This window comes from Hydra vulgaris, chromosome 14 (genome assembly GCF_038396675.1).
Source record: "Hydra vulgaris chromosome 14, alternate assembly HydraT2T_AEP".
NCBI lineage: Eukaryota > Metazoa > Cnidaria > Hydrozoa > Anthoathecata > Hydridae > Hydra > Hydra vulgaris.
The window spans coordinates 32,028,030-32,051,065 of NC_088933.1; the positions used below are offsets into that span (position 1 = coordinate 32,028,030).

Here is a 23,036-nt window from a genome sequence, read left to right on the forward strand (position 1 = left end):
CATAAATGCAAACAATAAACGTGTTCAAACAAAAATTTAAAAAGTGACGCGAGAGAATTTAGAAAGATTGAAAATAAACAAAATATATATTTACAAACAATACTCCTTACCTTTTTTTTCATAAGAACTGTGATCCTCGTAACAAAATTTAACCTTTACATATAATAACATGTGACATGCCATGTCAGTGTTGGCACAAAATTTTAATATAATCTTTCTAAATTTTCTAAAAAAAAGCAAAAGTAGTTAATAGCATCACAAAAACTTTAAAGTAGTAATAACCATTTAATGGATATAGCATTAGTTTAACTTTAAATAACGTCCATACCCCTACTTTCCTTATCATGATCTTAACGATGATTATTTATCTTAGTACGATTCTTTAAATAATATATCTAAACTTATAATTAAATTTCATAAGGAAAAAAGTTTCAACACACTTAAGAAATCTTTCTCCGATGACCGCGTGCATTTAGAGAACGCGCTCTTTTAAAGCATAACTAATAAAACGACATTAGACATTAAACATTAAAAGTTAAACATTTCTGTAGTATTAATATTAATATTAAGATAATATTAGGATTCTCAGCTGGTTCTCAGCTGACAATATATCGAAAACTGGATGTTATACATTGTTTAATAAAACTTTTAAATTTTATTTTCACTCAAATTTTTTGTTAACTTTTAGAGTCTTCGAATCGGAACACCGCCCAAAATCAAAAAGCTGGTAATTATAAAAATTCTACAAATATTCGTTTTATAATTAATATTTATTTATATAATCAAATACATTTTTTATAACAATGATAAGGATACTAAAACATATTTAAGAAAGTTTTTAAAATCTCTAATAATAAGAGTAAATAATAAAATTATGTGAGGTGCAAAACTTTAATAATTTTTGCTTTATTATTCTTAAATTTATGATTTTTTGAATACGCTGTGTATATGTGTATTACTAAAAGTAGATCGCAAGTGAAAACTGTAATACCTTTAAGCAAAAACACACCATTAATTTTAAATCATGAGAAGAGTAGGTGATAACGGGTTAATTAATATTGTTTATGAATCGTATTACTATTAACATATATTGGTTTAACTAACCAAGGTGGGTATTTACAAATATTCCTAAGTTACATGAGTACTGTTTTGGTTCATATAAAACTATGTCTTTTTAAGGATTAAAAAACAAACACTTTTTGTAAAAAAATAGAAAAAAAAAAGTCAACTCTTTCATTTGAAAAACAAATTCTGCAATTCACTTTAGTAAATTTTAACTTTTATCAGCAATAGTGATATAATTCATTAGTCGATACATATATAGGTCGGATGAATAAAAAAAAGCAATTGCTTTTTCTCAGCGTTTTTAGAGTATTTGGTTAGCTTTATGTGATTAAAACCTAAGCTAAGTTGCTAAAATTTTTATTCTTATAAAGTTAATCAAATTTTTGATCAGCTTTACTTGAATGAAAATTTGAAAAAAATCTCTAATGTTTTTATCTCGTAAAGCTGACTATTTACTGAGTAAAAGAATTTGATTTTCTTTAATAACGCAACCTATTAATTGATGTTCTGTATATCTTGATGAAAAGGCAAAACGGTTTTTTTTTTATAACTTAAATATTTAAGCAAATACGTAAAAGTAATAAACTACTATAACATAATCAAAAATTTTAATAAAACAATAACCTTTATTTACTGTTACACAATATCACGCAATTTTACAAGAAAATTGATTGCACTTCTACTTATTATTATAAAAGTTTGTACATTTTTACTCTTCTTTGTGAATAGTTATACAGAATAGTTATTGATGTTATTATTACATAACAAAACAAATAAGTTTTTTTTTTGCACATGCTAAATTATATTTTTCGATTAAATATATATATATATATATATAATTTAGCATGTGCAAACTAATGTAGAATGTAGATTTACTCAAACTATAAATTTTATCATAGAGAACTTTTTTTAATAAGAAATAGAAAAAAATTCAAAACTGATATACAGCCTCTTGGTTCTCAGCTGACGATTTATCGTAAACTGGATGTTATACATTGTTTAATAAAACTTTTACATTTTATTTTTACTCAAATTTTTTGTTAACTTTTAGAGTCTTCGAATCGGAACACCGCCCAAAATCAAAAAGCTGGTAATTATAAAAATTCTACCAATATTCGTTTTATAATTAATATTTATTTATATATTCAAATACATTTTTTTATAACAATGATAAGGATACTAAAACATATTTGAGAAAGTTTTTAAAATCTCTAATAATAAGAGTAAATAATAAAATTATGTGAGGTGCAAAACTTTAATAATTTTTGCTTTATTATTCTTAAATATATGATTTTTTGAATACGCTGTGTTTATGTGTATTACTAAAAGTAGATCGCAAGTGAAAACTGTAATACCTTTAAGCAAAAACACACCATTAATTTTAAATCATGAGAAGAGTAGGTGATAACGGGTTAATTAATATTGTTTACTGAATCGTATTACTATTAACATATATTGCTTTAACTAACCAAGGTGGGTATTTACAAATATTCCTAAGTTACATGAGTACTGTTTTGGTTCATATAAACCAATGTCTTTTTAAGGATTAAAAAACAAACACTTTTTGTAAAAAATAGAAAAAGTCAACTCTTTCATTTGAAACAAAATTCTGTGTTTCACTTTAGTAAATTTTAACTTTTATCAGCATTAGTGATATAATTCATTAGTCGATACATATATAGGTCGGATGGAGAAAAAAAGCAATTGCTTTTTCTCAGCGTTTTTAGAGTAATTGGTTAGCCTTTATGTGATTAAAACCTGAGCTAAGTTGCTAAAATTTTTGTTCTTATAAAGTTAATCAAATTTTTGATCAGCTTTACTTGATAAATCTCTCATGTTTTTATCTCGTAAAGCTGACTACTTACTGAGTAAAAGAATTTGCTTTTCTTTAATAACGCAACCTATTAATTGATGTTCTGTATATCTTGATAAAAAGGCAGAACGGTTTTTTTTTAATAACTTAGTTATTTAAACAAATATGTGAAAGTAATAAACTATGATAACTCAATCAATCATTTTAATAAAACAATAACCTTTAATTACTGTTACACAATATCACGCAATTTTACAAGAAAATTGATTGCACTTCTACTAATTATTATAAAAGTTTGTACATTTTTACTCTTCTTTGCAAAAAGTTATACAAAAAAACTATCGATGTTATTATTACATAACAAAACAAAGCAGTTTTTTTTTGCACATGATAAATTATAATTTTTGATTTTTTGATTAAAAAATATATAACCTTTATCATAAGCAAAAAAATGTATAATGTAGAATCACACCAAAAAAAGTTCTCTATGATTTCATCATAGAGAACTTTTTTTAGTAATAAATGAAAAAAAGTCAAAACTCATATACGGCCTCTTGGTTCTCAGCTGACGATATATCGTAACTTTGATGTTATAAATTGTTTAAAAAATTTTAAACTTTATTTTTACTAAACTCTTCTGCTGACTTTTAGAGCCTTCAAATCCGATCACCGTCCTAAAACGAGATGCTGGTAATTATAAAAATTCTACAAATATTTATTTTATAATTAATATTTATTCATATATTCAAATACATTTTTTATAACAATGATATAGATAGCAAAAAATATTTGAGAAAGTTTTTAAAACCTCTAATAATAAGAGTAAATCGTAAAATTATGTGAGGTGCAAACTTTAATAATTTTTGCTTTGTTATTTTTAAATTTATCTTTATTTTTACTTCAATTTTGTTCGATATTTTTCTGTAGTTATATTTATGATTTTTTGTATACGCTGTGTTGATGTGTATCACTAAAAGTAGGTCTAAAGTGAAAACTGTAATACTTTCAAGCAAAAACACACCATTAACTTTAGATCATGAGGAGTTTATACAATAACGGGTTAATTGATATTATTTACTGAGTTGTATTACTAGTAACATTTTTTGAATTAACTAACCAAGGTGGATATTTACGAATGTTCCACAGCTACATGAGTACTGTTTTGGTTTATAAAAAACTATATTATTTTTAGGGTTAAAAAAGCAAATATTTTTTCTGAAGAATAAAAAACAAAAAGCGTAGGTTTGTTTTGAAAAAAAGCTAAAAAAAAATTATGTCATTTTGGGTTTAAACTCCTTTTTTTTTCAAAAAAGTCGTGTTTAATCAACTCTTTCAATTGAAAAACAGCATTTGGTAAATCGGTTTAGTAAATTATAACTTTAATCAGCATTATTGATATAATTTATTAATCTATACATCAATAGGCCGAATAAAAAAAAGCAATTGCTTTTACTTAGCGCTTTCAGAGTAAATGTTCAGCTTTGTCATTAAAACCTAAGCTAAGTTGCTCAATTTTTTATTCTTGTAAAGTAAATTAAACTTTTATTCAGCTTTACGTGAATTAAAATTTGAAAAAAATCTCTCAAGTTTTTAACTCGTAAAGCGGACTTTTTACAGAGTAAAAGAATTTGTTTTTTTTTTATGAACACTTTTTTTTAATCGTTTTGATAAAACAACTGTTACGCAATGTATCACCGTTTTATAAAAAATTGATTTGGACTTCTACGTTTTCTTTAAAAAAGCTTGCGGCCTTGGCGCAGTGGTTTAAGCGATTGCATAAAAAGTAGGAGATCCTGGTTTAAAACGAGCTCTTGACATTGTCGCGTCACGGTAAGGAAGGAGCCTTGAACTTCCTGGTTAAATGCACTTCCGCGGTGCTCTGTAATGAGACCGTTATGTCATCTTGGGGCACCTAAACAGTTATCGATTCTATTATTAGATAACAAACAAATAAGCTCTTTTGTTTGCTCATGCTAAATTATATGTTTTGAATTTTTGATTGAAAAAAAAAAAAAGGTTTTGAACTGATGGCTTAATAGTTCATTTGAAGTTTTAGAAGTTTGTTATCATCTTTGTTAAAATTTTTAAATATGAATTTTATCTTAGTGTTAAGATAAATTTTTAAAATTTATGTTTAACTTAGTGTGATCTTGAAGTGAACTTAGTATGGAAATAAATGTCTATCAAGTTCTCATATTTATTTTCAAAATTAATAAAAAAATACCTCCAAAAATATTTTACCCATTATTCAAAATAAGTTAAAATAGATATCTAACTTGATTTTCAAATAACAGTTATATTCAACCCAAAAGTTATTTTGCGGCAGCTGAATTTTAAATTTCTACTACAGGGTCAAACTATCGAATAAAATATTAACTAAAGAATTTAAAATAATTGCTGCACTTAATAAGATTCATCAATAGCTGTTGCTTCAATAAAAATTGAAGCAAAAACTGTTGATGAATGTCATTGCGCTCAGCTTTTTCTGAAGTCTTAATGATTGCTACTGTTAAACTTACCCAACAATTTGAGGTTTGTCATTATCGGATTGACGATTTAAGAAAAGGATTGTGCCACTTGTTACTGCTTAAATTCTTTTTTTTTTCGTTTTCTTTTTTTTATTTTTAAATATATATAAATATAATTTTGGTTTATAAGATTTATTCACATATTTCAAGGGATATGATGGTGTAAAAGGAAAGCTTCGGTATGATGCGTATTTGCTTACATGCATTTTAGTTATGTGGTTTCTTTGTACTAATTCTTTTTTTTTTTCTTTTTTTAAAGTTTTTCTTAACCAATAACATGTTTAACATTTTTTTACCAAAAAGATTGTTGATGTTTTCTTTATAAAAAACATCAACATATTTAACATTTATTTATACGATTATACATTCAAGTTTTGTTCCAAGTTTTGACTAGTAAAGCCTGAAACTCTTGTAAACAACTGCATATTATGTTTTTTAGTTTTTTTTACATGTAAATTCATGCAGAAAAACCCGTTTGTTTTAAATTTAGATTGCTGGCAGGTTATTCTAACACGGAAAGAAACAATCTAAAATTTTCTTAAACTACACTTGAACGATTTTTTCTTATTGTTGCTAAAATATACCGGAAGTTTTCGAATAAATGCCTAACATTTTATAGCATAAGGTTTAATATGAGACTTTAAAATGTCATTTAAATAGAGCTTCAGATTGACTTTATCTCCTCTAATAATAAATTTTAGTGTGTGTTCTTCTTTAGAAAATACACCAAAAACCATAACCTTTGATGCATTTTGGTTACAAAAAATGTCTTTCACATTACTTTGAATTTTTTTGCAATCATACTCTATACGCGTGAATATGTCTGTTTAGTGGCGCTCAAGAAAAATTAATATTTTATCAAAAAAGTTACTAATGGACAATCGTGTCATTTTTTTATCATTTTGCATTTCATTTTTATCATATTGCCTTTCTAAACACGCTCGAGTTATTTCTGGTTGTCAGAGCAGCAGATAATTGGTTTTTATAAACCTTCATTGCCTATTTTGTTTCAATAAATTTTCTGATGATTTTGGGATCAAACCAGAGTTTTTTTAAGACTAATAATCTTGATCAAACTGAATTGCTTGTTATTTGTTCACAAATGAATTCAGTGACTTTTTTAGTACAAACCACTTATTGATTCGGTAGTATTTTTAATAGAGTTTCATCTCCAGTTTCCCTAAAGAATTTCATGGTACAATACTCAAATAGCACACTTTGGGCCATTATTAAAACAACATCAGGAGTTAGATCAATTGATGATTTTAAATTGAAGTCGGAATAGCCCCAACGTTAAATTCGGGGCGACGCACAGTGGAAACTAAGAGTTTGGTTCGGACCAAAAATCGATAACTTTTTTGTTACTAAAAATTGAGATTTGAAATACTGCACAAATCTAAAGTAGTATATGACGATTCTAATAAAATACTTTTTATAAGAATTTTTTGTAATACAAAATTAAAAATAAATAAATAAAAGTCAAAAACTTCAAATTTGGCATTTTTTTCTTTATTTAGACTTTAACTTAACACTTTACAAATGTATAAAAATACCTTAAAGTTATAAGAAACGACGAAAAATATATAAAATGCTTACTTACCAATTAAAGAAAATTTTAAAACAGTTTCTTAATAACAATTTTTAAATAGTTTTTCTTATAAAAAAATGTATAATTATATTAAAGGTACCAAATTATAACTACATAGGGACTTGAATTTAGTTTTTGAATTTAGTTGAATTAGTTCTTGAATTTAGTTCGTTTACTTTCAAAAGCCGCTGAGTATCTTCATCAATTTCTTGCACATTTTTGATCGGATCGGAAGTGTACAGAAGACTATAAAATACAACTTCATTTGTAACTGATCAAGAACATTTCCTGGCATAATGAAGGCAAAAATTTTAATAATCCTTAATAAGGGATTCTTGCACATCTTCTGAAAGTTGAACGATAGGAATTACTGCAAAATGCTTTATGATATTTTCAACGTGAAGTAAGATTTTGTGTACTAAAGATGGCATATAGTACCATCCATAATTGATCACATAGATTTGGGCAGTTTCTACACCATAATTACCAAAACTTTCAGCCTTTATCATAACACCTGAGGAGATAGCTTGCAGAATTAGGTAAAATTGCTTAATCAAAGTTTAATCCACTCCAGTGATTTCAGCAGAGCTTGCGTTGTAAAAAAGTCTTCTAGCAGTATTACAAACATTGGTATTACCACTTACTTGTCTTGGTTTGTCAATGATCAACCCTAGCTTCTCACGAAAACGTTTCTGCACCAAGATCTTCTTCTCTTGCTTTACTTGTGACTGCCCATGTTTGGAAAGAAAGATTGTAAAAAATATGTAATACTATTTCCATACAACTAATCCAAGCATTTAATGTAGACAATCCGTATTGATACGAATTTTCACTTTCAGGCTTAGAAGCCACATTGGTCAAATCGTTCAATCGCCGTAGAGTAGCTCCACATATTGTACATGTAGACTGAGAATGTGTATTCGTTGCCTGAGCCACTTTTCCATTTATCATTGTTAGAAAAAATTCATATTTTACTTGTACACTTTTATCATTTTTAATTAATTATAGACAGCCGCAAAGAGTTTATTTCATCTTTATTTCTTTATTTCAAAGAGTTTATTAAAGCTCTTTATTAAAGCTCTTTATTTCATCTACAATGGCTTTGGTTTTCCTGGGAGTCTCTTTGCAAGATTTTATTCATACAGGTTGAAAAAAACGAACAGATGAAGGTGCCGGATTTTGTCAAACAACTGCGCCAGTTACGTTATCAATTAATTTGATAGGCACCAAAAAACTAACAAACAAATTTGCATTAAAAAAAGTTGTTTCTGGAAGTTTCCGCTTGTATCGGCTTCGGCCATAGGAACCATCACAGCCCCATTTAATATATAAAAGGAAATGCTTGAATTCAATACTGCACGCGGAATCTATGCTCAAAATTTTAGATACAGTGTGATCCAATAAATCTTGCTGTTCCGGAATTTTAGCATGTGTGTTTGTAATTGCTATTGCAGAAGATGGTGGATAGCAGGTCTGTTTAATTTCTTGAATATAACAACATAATGGGAGTACGGAACAGTTTTGTTCATTTGTCACCTCATCTACAAATATTGTGCTTTTGTTAAATCTAAATCAATAAACGCGCTAAGTGCTTCTTCAACCGTTTGCATATTTTTCTTTCTTGCGTTTTCCATAAAACTTGATAATAAGTTTTTTTGTCTTTATCAGCAATCCTTAATGATTCCACAAATTTTGCTTCTGCATCTTCTCTATTGAACACAACGCCTGAAAATATATGTTATAGATGTGCTCGAATCCATATTCCTTCAGTAACATGGAATTTTTTCTTTTTTTGCTGGATTGACGAATCTTCATAAGACACGCACGGTCTTCCGCATTTTTTAAAAGTAGTAGATGGCGTGGAGTGCTAATTGTTGTGCTATTTGGCGTGGAGTGCTGATTGTTTCCTCTGAGTTAGGTAAAGATGCACAATATTTGAAACCCAACTAATCACTGTTCTTAGTTAAAAAAGCTTCCTTTTTCCGTGACGTCTGTATCCATCGTTTATTAAACGACGGAATAATGTGCCTTTGAATGTCACTAATAATGAAACACAAGTTATCCTTAGACACTTGTTAATTTTCTTTTGAAATTGTTGACAGTTCCTCAACTGTCCTTCCATCATCAATATAGGAAAGCAATAGTTTACATATTGAACACTTAAAAGTTGTCATTTTAACAAGTCACAAAAGTAACATACGCAATATTTAACTTTCGAACGTGTCGGTTTAATTTCCACTGCGAGATTGTTTTACTGATATAAATATAAACTCTTTATATATTGGCAGTGGACATTCACCAAAAAATGAGTGCAAAATTACCAGAATGCCATGGTGTTAATTAAAAATTGATAATAAATTATAAAGCATATAACAAGCTATTGTTATAAATGAACAAATTTTGAAACCACGATAAAAAGCAGTTTCCTGTCCTTTTTTACTTTTATCACTTTTCTCCCAATAATTTCGGAAACCGCGCGTATCTGCAGCGGATTTAAATAAATCAACTTTATAGAAACCTAAGCTACAAATCAATTATAAAAAAAATGCGTGGGTAAGCGTGGGTGACTGTCCAAGTTATCAGTGAACTTGATGATTTTTTATTTTCAAGCTCATTTTATAGCTCAATTAATTATTAGTAAACAAAACCATATAATTAAAAATATGAATTTGTTCTAACATCTCCTTAAGAGCCGTTTTTTCTAAGAATCAGGCAAATTCCTGAAACTGTGGAAGTGACCTCCTCCAAATTGCTTGAATTTTTTATATATTGATCAGAATATAGAAAAAACCTGTTGGGGAAAAAAAAAATTTTCAAAAATGTTTCGTTCACTCGGAATCTGGGCTTAAATTTTTGAGATTTTTTTAAAAATTTTTAGAAATTTAGTTTTTGCCACCTTTGAACCCATTTTTTTGGCAAGGCAAAAAGTTGCACATAGCTTTTGTAGTTAATATCAGACGTAACCCAAAAGCTCTCTCCAAAAAATATAAAAAAGTTGCGTGACACTGTGCGGTTGGCTAATTATCATAGTTCAAAAGTACAAAATCACTTTTGTCAATTTTTAATCGGAGTTAATTCTAGCGGCGAAGTGTTGCACACAATTTTTCTTTTAGGATTTGAAATTATCAAAGGTATTGAGTCTAAAAATGCAAAGAAAGTTATGTGATACCTAAGGCCTATTAATATATTAAGGCTTGAAATTGGAAAAAAATGTTTTAGTATACTTACAAAATGAACCATTACGGCAGAGGCGCTTAGTTTTGTAAAAATGCAAACATATTCAACTGTCAATACAAAAAGGTCCTAACATAATAATAAAAAAAATTTGTGTGATTTTGTCACACGCATGATATAACATGAATTAAAAACTGAACAAAAATCTAACATCAAGATAACTATATTGCTAATTAAATAAAACATAAATGAAACATGTAAATGTTTTTCCATTTAAAAATTAGTTTTTCATTTATTAATAGAGTCATTTACACACATTATCCACCACATCACACATAATTTCTACTCTGCTGCAGTAAGTTTCTCTAAGAATAATGATACGACTGTATTATAGTCTTCTTCGGATAATGAATAATCGTCACAACCACTGATTAGAAAAGGAGCATTTACTAAACAGATAATTTTATAAGTTTGGTTATTTATCTTCTTGGTAGTAACTGGCCAGCGAAAAGTATTCTTCTCTTGCCCGTTAATCATACAATTAACTCTGATCCCAGTTATAGATACCTAAAAGTATTAGCGCAACATTTAAAATAATATAATAAAGAGTTTATGATTTGTTTAGTTTTGCTTACATTCAATAAAACTTGTAAAGTCTTATATAATGTCATTCTGAAATTGTTTTTACATTTTATTTATATTCCTTTTATTTTAGAGCACTGTTTTGTAAAACAAAATAAAAACTTGAAACTAATATATACTTTGAATAATATTACCTCCACAATATATCCAATATTCCATTGTTTTTCATATGCAACAGCAACCCAATCATTCACTTTCCATACAAGACAAATTTCTTTTGCAAGATTAGCGATGTCTTCCTCATATTTATTATCATCTTCATTGTCTCCTGCCAGATTAAAGTCATCATTTTCGCCATAAACTTCTTTGTTATCGTTAACCTGACTATTTTCATTATTTTCTGTTGTCGGTTCTACCAGCTTACCTTTTCTTTTCAGGTTACTAAATCAATAACAATATCAATTGTACATATTTTTAAACATATGTAAACAAACACACAAAATTATAACTTTCACCTAAATTTGAATTTCATATTTGTAAAAGAACTATTTAACAGTCAGAAACATAATCTAATTTGCAAAAGTTTTGATAGCAACAATGCCTACCTTGAATATAAAGATCTTATCTGTTGGCTAGTTACATATTGATCAGGCGGAAGTTCTCTCCTCAGCTGGATGTGAACCTGCTCAGGGCTCATTTTATTACCTGATTCTTCTGCACGAATAAAGTATTTATACAACAGTTCTTTCTGCTGATTTGAAAATGTAAAAGAACTTCGAACTGGTAATGCCCAACCTTGCAATAGAAAAATGTTCATGCAATGTGGTTTGTCTTTTACGGAAGCACTGTTAGAGGATGAAGAAATTGGCATATTTAGTTGTGAAGTAATTTTCATCTTATGAACAAACGAGTTGCGAACTTTATCCAATGATGTTAATGATTTCGGAACAGTATAAAGACCGGGTAGCATGTGTTCTTCTAACTCAGCATCGCTTTCAAATGATAAAGTACAATTCATTTCAGTGCAAAATCTTAATGAATATAATTGCCTGTCACTTCTTTTCTGTTTTTCCTTAAGTGACTTGTTACGCTTAATTGAATTATCTGTTTTGCTATATGGCAACAACAACTTAATCGAGGGTTGAATTTTTAGATTTCCATACTCTTGTTCAATTCCCTCACCGATATTGAAATAACGCCACATCTTCATACTTTTCTCACCAAACTCAAATGAGTGATAGTTGCTAATGTTCTTAATCTTTGGTCCAGTAACTACAGTTTTATCATTGCTAATTTGAGCAACTGCTACTTTTGCATCTTTAGCGCCAAAACTATAATGCATAGCCTTGTGTATATCTTCAGCAGTCAAAAGATTATTACCAGAGTCAACGTAACTCCTTAAAATTGTCTTTACAACTGCACTCTCCCAGTCACATTGATCTTTTCCACAACAGGGTTCATTATAATCATATCTCAGCAACTTTATATCTCTCTCTTTGCATACATTGTAGATTGCTTCAGCTGAAAGATTTCCCTGATAGCAGCCGGCATTATCAGATTTGGTAAACATTTTCTTGATATGCGGTTGATCAATTCTGAATTGGTCTAAAACTGCAGTGGCTAACGAAACAACATCACCTATTCCCTGATCACACCTATACATTGAAGTAAAGTAAACACGTTTGAATAACTTTCCTGCTATTTTTATGAAGAATATATCCACATGTAAACTCGCTCCTTTCTTGCCAAAATACTCTCTTTGGCCCTCTCTGTATCGAACCGGAAGAATTTTTTGACAAAAATCTTTAAGCCAGAAAGCAGTTTCATCGTTTAATTGCTTAAAAGCTTTAATTTTTGCCTTTTTCTGTTGAGAATCTCTCATCAGATGTTTTATGTAGTTGAATACATCCTTTACAGCAATTTCCAAATCATAAATAGAATCAGCATCGTCAGAATTTTGAATTGTTAGTTCTTTGATCATCTCGATAGCTTTGCACAAATCATAGCAATCGGCACATACCACTTCTGATGTCTCTGTGTTGGATTGAAGATTTTTTTCAGATGGATCTGATAAGGCATGTTTTGAGCTATGAGAAGAAATGTTTGAGTCATTGACACTACAATTGGTTTGATAACTTGTTTTCAAATACCTTTTTCCTTTTTCAAGGGCAGCTTCGAGAGATTTAGAACTAAATCTTTGTGCCAATTTTTGTAATGTTTGAAAACCATTCATGCCTGAAGCAGTAACATCATCTAATCCAGCTAAGCTTTTTCGACTTGAAGGTTTTATTGCATGCAATACTTTCCACAAACTTGAATCAGATAATGGTATGTAATTGTTTTCACTACAACTTTTTCGATAGAACATGATAGCGTGGCTATATTTTGTCGTCAGTATTGCATGCACTATCTTTTGTTCTTCACCGCTGTCGTATTTTAATTTGGTTATTCCATAAGCAACATCATGCAAAATACCGCTTGTAAATATAAAGTCTAAGAAATGTTCACACTTTGTTTGATCAAGACTAGATCGGACGAATACTTTCTTCTCTGGAAATGCCAACCCTTTATGAGATGCATGCCTTTTTCTTGCTGTTTTTATACGATGTTTGGTACACTCAAATGTGTTCATTATAAACTTTTTGGTATACTTGGTATGGTCTAATAATGAGAGGATAACTAACTTTCCCATGGAATCACTTTGCTTATATACTTTCTGAACTTTCTTTAAAGATCGTTTAAATAAAGTTAAGACATTTTTATGGTAAAGTAAACAACCACCCACTAACTTGTTTCTCCACAATCGTGATATCAGCGATTCTTCTTCCATTCGATCACCACAAGTTATTTGGTTATGACGTAAATTTAAATAATTCACTTCTGATTATGTATTGTTTTTTATTATTACTTATTTCAATTGTTATGATTTCTATATCATAGTCAGAAACGCTTAAATTTTTTCTTAACATTACGTGCAATGTTTTGTGTAATGCTAAATGCTAATTTTGGATGATAGAAATTTTATTGTGAGCGAAAACCTCATCTGTGTGTCCAAAAAAATATCTCTTTGTACTTAATCATTTTTAACAATTTGTACCTTTAATTTTAACTTAATATCTAAAGATCACACTAATTTTTTTTATTATTATGTTAGGACCTTTTTGTATTGACAGTTGGATATGTTTACATTTTTACAAAACTAAGCGCCTCTGCTGTAATGGTTCATTTTGTAAGTATACTAAAACATTTTTTTCCAATTTCAAGCCTTAATATATTAATAGGCCTTAGGTATCACATAACTTTCTTTGCATTTTTAGACTCAATACCTTTGATAATTTCAAATCCTAAAAGAAAAATTGTGTGCAACACTTCGCCGCTAGAATTAACTCCGATTAAAAATTGACAAAAGTGATTGATTTTGTACTTTTGAACTATGATAATTAGCCAACCGCACAGTGTCACGCAACTTTTTTATATTTTTTGGAGAGAGCTTTTGGGTTACATCTGATATTAACTACAAAAGCTATGTGCAACTTTTTGCCTTGCCAAAAAAATGGGTTCAAAGATGGCAAATACTAAATTTCTAAAAATTTTTAAAAAAATCTCAAAAATTTAAGCCCAGATTCCGAGTGAACGAAACATTTTTGAAAATTTTTTTTTTCCCTAACAGGTTTTTTCTATATTCTGATCAATATATAAAAAATTCAAGCAATTTGGAGGAGGTCACTTCCATTGACTGCCTGATTCTTACAAAAAATGACTCTTAACATGATGCTTTCAAAAATGTATAACACTTTATACTTATTCATAAAAAGTTTTCTAGAAAATAACTTTTAAAGTGATGAGGCAAATGAATTTCAATTGAAGATTTACAAAAATATGAAACTGCAGGGCTTCAAAAATTGTCTTTCTAAATAAAATATACTGAAATCTCCACATTATAGTAAAGATTAACTTTTAAACTATTAAAAGAAATTAAAATTTTTGTTTTTAGTAGTACTATTTTCCCCTGTGAGACGTTTCGCCCAAACACCGTTTAAAATTATTTTGCAAACAGTCGAGTATCATCGCGTTCATGTTTGCACCACGTTTTATATATTAGTTTACTTAACTTCATCATAATGTTGTTTCAACATTGATTAAACGTTGCTAAATTGAATATTAAAAATAAAAATATGTATGTTTGTATGAACGTATGTATGTATATATAATTGTACAAACAAATTTTGTTATGTGACCAAAAGTTAAAGTTATTCTTGTCTTTAATAAAACTGATTAAAACTTTTTTAAAGGTTAGCTAATGATCAATACAGTACATACTTGAAATTATAGAAAACTTAATTAAAATCGTATTATAACAGTATATAAAATAAACTAATGCTAGTTGGTAGCCCACAAAAGTGAGAGACATAAAATAATAACAATAAAAGTTAAAAATAGTTTTAATGCATAATCTTTTCATTAAAATATGAAGGTAATCTTGCTATCTTAAGATAAAAAAATAAATATATGGAAATGGAAAAGAAGCAAACATTTTTGAAAAATAAATAGCTTTTAATGCTTAAAAGTAAAAATAAAAGAAAGCATAATAAATAGCATAATAATATGCTAAAATAATGATGGATATAAACACTAATACTGATTTTTAAAAGTCAATAATAAAATAAAAAAAACTGTTGACGAAACGATATTGTTTATGTTTCAATTAACTAAATAACTTTTATAAAAAATAATAAAATCACATAAATCTTTGATATAACTAAATGAATTCAAAACTTTTTTTGAATTTTTATCAAAAATATTGATTACAAAAATTATAATGCTTTTTATGTATAATATACTTAGCAGATTATTGTCATCATTATTTTCATAACTAAATAGAAAAATACAAACTGCATTTTTACAATACATTTTATTTAAAATACTCCACAAGTAACTGGATAGCTTCATGACATTAAGATAAATACAAACTATTAAACTAAAAGTAAAGCTAAAACATCAATTACTTGAAGCTTTTTTATGAACTGTCGCAAACAAATATATATAGGCACGAAAACGTTGTAATATAAAACCATTTTTAAAAAAAGAATTTTGATGGAAATCAAAAACAAAAACATTTATAAAGTTTATATCAAATTTTGTACGTAAAATAAATCTAAAATTTAACTTGTATTTTTTCAAATCATCACTAGACTTTAGGCTTGAACAGGAATGGCGTGCGATCGCAGGCTTTAACTGACCACGCTTATGGTTTTTTTTTTCTTTATTACTTGACTACGGCTTTTTTGGTGTACGATTGTACTACAATTGTAAATGATTGTAATACAATTATTTGTAATGCATTTGTTTTTATTTATTTAAATAGTAAAAATACTATATAAATGCAAAAAATATTTGTTTTGTTATGAAAAACTTTTTATCGTTGATTTTTTTGATTTTTGCGTAAAATTAAATTTTGATTTTACGCGAATCTTTGAATAAAAAAAAAATATTAATTATTATAAAAAAAAAATAATTATTATATAATAAAAAAATTAGTTGTCATGATTTTTAAAATAAACGCAAATAATAATTTTGAGTAAATTTACAAAAACTGTCATTTTTTGTTAAAGGGAGATACGCACTAAAAACTACACATAAAATATGGTACCCTATAACTAATTAAAGGAAACTTCTATAGTGCTGAAACTTTCTGCACCTAAAAATATTTTAGTATAATTGTCTTCCCTGGCCATATTTATCAATCTATGGTAATTAGTAAAGTTTTTTGATTCGAAGAAAAATGGCTTTTTTTGGTTATTATCTCTTAAATACCGCAAGGAAGTTTTTGTTTAATAACTTTAGAGTCTTTCATCAGATTCACTCAAAATTTCGTAAACATTTTGTTTTTGGGCCATAATATTTGTACACACATTATAATAAACTTATTGTAAGGGAAAAGACACGAACAACCTCAAAAAACACTTAAAAACTGAAACTGTTTTATTAAATAAAATTTTTTGTTAACTTAACATATAAGGCACTCAGATATTATACTTTTATATAGCAGGTATTATTAATGTGTTAGTATGTACATAAATGTTTTATACCATATATATTTTAAAAATAAAAGTATTATTATTAATTTTGTAATGGTGAAGTTTCAGTTTGGAAAAGAGGAAAAATTTCAGAGAAAAAAAACTCCAGATTCAACATGCTGTGCCTTGGTGCAAAGAGCACAACAAAAGAGGCTATTCTGCTTTGTAAACTAGTATAGTTTCTTCTATTAAAGATCGAGGCACGCACTATTGATCAGATGTTAAATAAGCCATAAAAAGGCACTATTGATCAGATAGAAAAACTGCTAATGTCGAAAAACTGCATCAACAAGTTTTGACACCAGAAGAATAAAACTCATTTGTAGAATTCATTAAAAATAAAAACAGGTGTTATCAATGAGTAGTAAGAAAACAAGCCACAAATTTAATTATTGATGATTTGAAAATTAGAGACTATTGCAACACCAAGAATCAAGGTGGTCGCAAATTTGTCAAACTATCTAATAATGAAAAACATGTTGTAAAAACAGAAAACTAAGTAGATTGTTATTGTTTAGCTACAAAATTATTATAATACAAAAAAATTTGTTTACACTAAGGTTATACTAGTTATTTCTTTTTTAACTCTAGTCCATTTAATTCCTATTTAAACATATCCTAAACACAACTTTTAAAGTTTATTATAGGCTTGGTCAGTCGTTTTGACAGAAATGGGAAGCGGAACACTACGACTTAGTTCTAAAAAGACAAGGAAATGTACCAATTAACACGCTTTTGTGTCGAAAATGTGCACATGTGCACATTCAAAAAGCTTAATTAAAATCAGAAGTTAGGAATTGCTTTTAAACTTAAGTTGTAATATACAATTTGTGGTTAAAATGGCTCTGAACATTAAAATAAATGAGAAAAAAAAAAGTTTTTACATTAATTGGTGAATGTTTTGCATATGACAAGGTATGGAGTATGCGTAGAACAAGAACGGGTTAACAATTTATGAAACTGGTTTTTTACGAATAAAGTTGCATCTAATCTTTTATGATTGTCTATAATGCAATAATTAATAGAGAAATAGGTTCAAGACAAATATAATTGTTGTCATATTTAGAATTTCTATAATTTTATTTTTAAAACGTTATTTTATGTGATATCAATATTTAACTAACTTTACTTAACTGTAGCAAGGATATTTCTGAAACAGTTTGACCAAAATTAAAAGAAAAATTTCAACTGGCTGCAAACTGTATAGCTAAATATCAGGAGCAGAGTCTTCAGGCAGTCATGTTCCAAATACATCACATGAAATGGCACACGTTCTTCAGTTAATGTCATGTTAACTCCAGTTACTCCAAACTCATTGTTCATATTAGCAAAAACCCATTCTCAATATGGATTGGCAAACTGTTAGAAAGTTAAGTTCGAGCAGTCACAGATGATTATGAAAGAAAAATATGAGACAAATTTAAGTTTAGAAGACATGCCAGATTAGGTTACAGTAAACAAGGTAAAGCCAAAAGACATAAACGAAAAATGTCTGTCACAAAAATACATAGTACTATGGAAGCCCAAAAACATCTTTAAACACGTGGAGGTAATTGAAATTAGAAAAAATAAAAATAAAAAGATCAAAAAGAAAAGAAAAAGCAGCAATTTCATAAATATAAAATAAAATACGTTTGCAATAACATTTGTACAGAAAAGGGTTTTAAAAAATGTCCTGTCTGCCACGAAATAAAAAAATCAGTATGCAGCAAAGTATCTTTTAGATTTAACGGAATAAAGCCAATAATGATTAACGACATTAACCAAAACAAATGCTAAATATAAAGACAAACTATATAACAGGGGAAGCAAAAACATAGAATAGGGTAATGTTTTGTGATGCTTTGAAATGTAATTTATTGATTCTAAAAAGAAATTTAGACATAGTGTTTAAATGTTTTTGTTAACTTTAGTGTCAATTAGAAACTACAAGCATCTTTACTGTTTGTAAAATACTCATTCCGTCAACTTAAAAAGATTATTATAAAAAGTTTTTTTTTGTTCTTGTTTTTAGCAACAATGTAGATATCTAAAAACAAAGAAATTCCTTTGACATTGGTAAGCAACAATTTATTTGTTGCTTACCCATGCCAAAATATGTTGCTTTTTAGTCAAAATTTTTTCTTTTTTTTTAATTTTAAATTGTTTCTACCACATTTTTTAAAATGAAAATAGTTTCTATCACATTTTTTCTATCACATAATTTGTATTTTTTTTAAGAGAGTTTTTATATAAAGTCTTTAAACAAAGAATATTATATGCTTAAGCTCAAACAGTGCTTGTGGAGAGCATCAATTATGATTTTGTAGTTTTTTAAGATGTTTTTGCTTTTAAGGCGTACTTACTTGTAATTTATTCACAATTATTATTTGAGTATTTACATTTAAACGTTATCATAAACAATAAAGGCCTACATAAAAATGATTTTAAATGTTTTTATGTAGACCTTAATTTTTTATTGTAAACGTTTAAATGTAAATATTTGCTGGCATTTATTTTTTATCATAAACGTTTAAATGACGAACGTTTCATTAAATGATAAATGCAATAAAAATTAAATGATATACGTTTGAAACTATTTTTCCATGTCTTTCTAAAAAAAATTTGAACGAATATTTTTTGAAAAAACTACTTTATGTTACATTAAATTATGAACAAGTTATAAACCTTTTGTGACTAGTTGCAAAAAACAAGAATATGAACAACCAATGTAAGTTATATAAGAACAGAAAATAACAATTTTTTCTTATATTCACTGTTCCGGAATACATCATTAACTTATGATAACAATGCGGAACTTATCACGGCTGTCGCGTTGGTTCACAAACAAACAAACAAGCGAAACAAACTGTCTTTGAGCAAAAGCAAATATTTTACTTGTCTTTCTGTTAAAAGCAAACAAAGATATCTTTATAAATATTTCTCAAATAAATAGGTTAGATTCATCCCGTTTATTAAACCATTTATTAGATCTGTAAAAAATATTTCTATCCCACTTTCTATATCTTAGCTTATATCTTATTATGAGATACTTGAGACCGTAATGTGAGACCACACTTAAGAGTTAAAAAACTTTTTGTTACGGAATGATTGGAGCCCGCGTTAAAGAAAACCTTAAATGTCCGCTCCCAGCCAAGAAAACGAAGTCACCTAGTTGACAAAATATATTCTTTTACCACTAACTTATTTCAAAGATTCCATGCAATGATCTTTTATAGTTTGATGCATTTAAAAATTGCATTCACCAGATTAAAAGGCTCTCAATTTATATATGGTCATAACGTTCAAACAATAAAGGATTGTTAGAAACTTATTAAGTAATTTAAATTTAGTTGAATATAGTTTTTAAAAACATTTTTTTTTTTAATTCGTTGCCTTCATGTTTAGGGTTGGTGGTCGTTAAAAGCATACAAAAAGTCTGAAAACATTGGTTTTACAATGTACTTACTTTACGGACTCCCTCAAATGTAAAATTGCAAATGTTACCATAAATGTTAATTATCTTCGGTTAAGACAGTCATAAGTTTTTTGCATTATTAAGTAGCATTGTATCAACGCATGTGTAGTCAAAAAGTACACAGAAAAAACGGCCAAGACGGACAAAATTCGTAAAAAGTAGTGTTAAGTATCATTTGAGTTGCAACAATAAACTTTTAAGCAAGAAATAATCTTCCAAATATATATTTATGGTAAAACACGCACTTCATTTGGTAATGCATTTTAATTCGTTATTTTTATTTTTCAAAAAAGTTTATAATTAAAGCTTAACTACCACCATGGACGAAAAATAACTTGATAGCATTTCTTCTTTATATTGTTGCAAATAATTAAAAAAATTATATATATATATATATATATATATATATATATATATATATATATATATATATATATATATATGTATATATACTATATATATATATATATATATACATATATATATATATATATATATATATATATATATATATATATATATATATATACATATATATATATATATATATATATATATATATATATATATATATATATATATATATATATATATATATATATATATATATATATATATATATATATATATATATATATATATATATATATATGTATGTGGAAATATATGTATATATATATATATATATATAAATATATATATATATATATATATATATATATATATAGTACATGATATATGTATATATATATATGTATATATATATATATATATAAATATATATAAATAAATATATATATACATAATATATATATATATACATATATATATATATATATATACATATATATATATAATACTATATATATATATATATATATATATATATATATATATATATATATATATATATATATATATATATATATATATATATATATATATATATATATATATATATATATATATATATATATATATATATATATATATATATATATATATATGTATATATATATATACATTCTTAAAAAAGTTCCGGTAAATTGACGGAATTTTCAGGCAAAATATCTGAACTACTTCGTGCCGTATGGAACCAGACGAACAATCAGGTAAAATACCTGAACCTGAACTGGTTCAGGATTTTTACCTGAAAAGAGTAAATATTCATTAAAATTCTATATCGCGATTAATAACTATCTTGGTTTAAGCGTACATTCGATATTAGTTTTAATTAGGCCTGAAGATGTTAAATTTTCAGTAAAATACCAAGTTGTGGTTATAAATGAACTCGGTTTAGACATAAAAACTATATTTGATTTTCAGACGGTCAATATACTTAAATTTATAACTAATACAAATTTATGCTTAACAATTCAATATAAAAAATAATAATTAAAATATAATTGTTTCGGCATTTAATATTGATTAAGTTTTTGTCTAAGGTAAAGGGACAAGTCACTGGCTCCTCTCGATAGATGCATTTCATCTTGGTAACCTAACACGGTATGTTGCAAAAAGTACAATATGTGGCTACATTGTTCCGCATACTCCATGTTCATTAAAAAATAAAGTTTAATTAAAATGTCCACAGCATAAGATATACATCTGTTGACAGGAACAGCTCGACACTCCGTGACAATAAATAATTGCTCGACACTGCAATGAGTACCCAAAGCTATGACTAGAGGATACTTGTGAGTACGACTTTGAATCACAACATCCATTGGAGTTGAAACCTATTTAGATGCAGTATATAAATTAAAATAAGTCATTAAAAATTGTAATTTTGATACATAATAAATATAAATACCAGCACATACAATTTAAAGCTAATACTATATTTACTATATTTAACAACTAAACAGTAGAATCCTGTTAACTTAAACACTGGATAAGTCTGACAGATTTTCAATTCCCCTTGAACTCTCTCTATATATGTAGAGAAAGTTCAATGAGAATTGAAATTCTGTTTACCGGTATCTCGGTATACCGAGAACTTTGCTTAACCCGGACATTCGCAAAAAATTTATGTATTCCCCTTTCCTTGAGAGTCCGACTCTAAAAGGGGCATTTTTCTGTATAGCAATGTTAATAACAGGTAAAGTTATTAAATATATATTTTTGTGCATATTACTACAAACTTAATATTATACTTAATATTTATAAATTTATATTTATTAGAAATCTATTATTCCAATATACTGGATAAAATTGAATGAAATGTTCTGCAACTTCAGCAGCTGATGCACAACTTTTATTCTTTGATGGCACTTTAATTATAAAGGGGAGTTATAAGAATGCAAAATCTATTTCAATTCCTGTTTTAAAAAAACAAATAATTTTTGTTAGTGAAATCCTTTTATCAATTTATAAATTATTATAATGATTTTAAATATCAAATACACCCTGCCATATTGTTTTATATCACTTAGATACCTATAGAAGGGTTGCCTTGCATATCAAGCTCAGCAAAAATCTGCTTCACCATCAAATTTGTTTTTTGCCTTGCACAAGAGATAACATGTGGCGTTATTTGCTCCCAATGAGCCAAAAATCATTATGAAAATTGCAACAGAAATCCTTCTGAAACTAAGATAAGAATATAGTATAAGACTGCTAGTAAAATCATTTTCTTTAATTTTACTTCAGCAAAACTAAGAATACTTTAGCAAAACCTTTAGGACAAAAAAATTTTTACAAATTACAAGATCATCTTGTAACTTTTATGTATCTTGTAATTCAAAAGATG

General features: G+C 27.2%; 1 protein-coding gene across 1 annotated transcript in view; it reads left to right on the forward strand.

Annotated features, from left to right (window-relative positions):
• The first annotated feature begins 356 nt into the window (after positions 1-356).
• LOC136091051 (torsin-1A-like) overlaps positions 357-23,036 on the forward strand; it is a 54,214-nt gene continuing 31,534 nt past the window's right edge. The window contains exons 1-4 of the mRNA XM_065818035.1: positions 357-372; positions 689-727; positions 2,117-2,155; positions 3,530-3,568. Of these exons, the coding sequence (XP_065674107.1) occupies positions 357-372; positions 689-727; positions 2,117-2,155; positions 3,530-3,568 (133 nt within the window). The remainder of the gene's footprint in view (positions 373-688; positions 728-2,116; positions 2,156-3,529; positions 3,569-23,036) is intronic.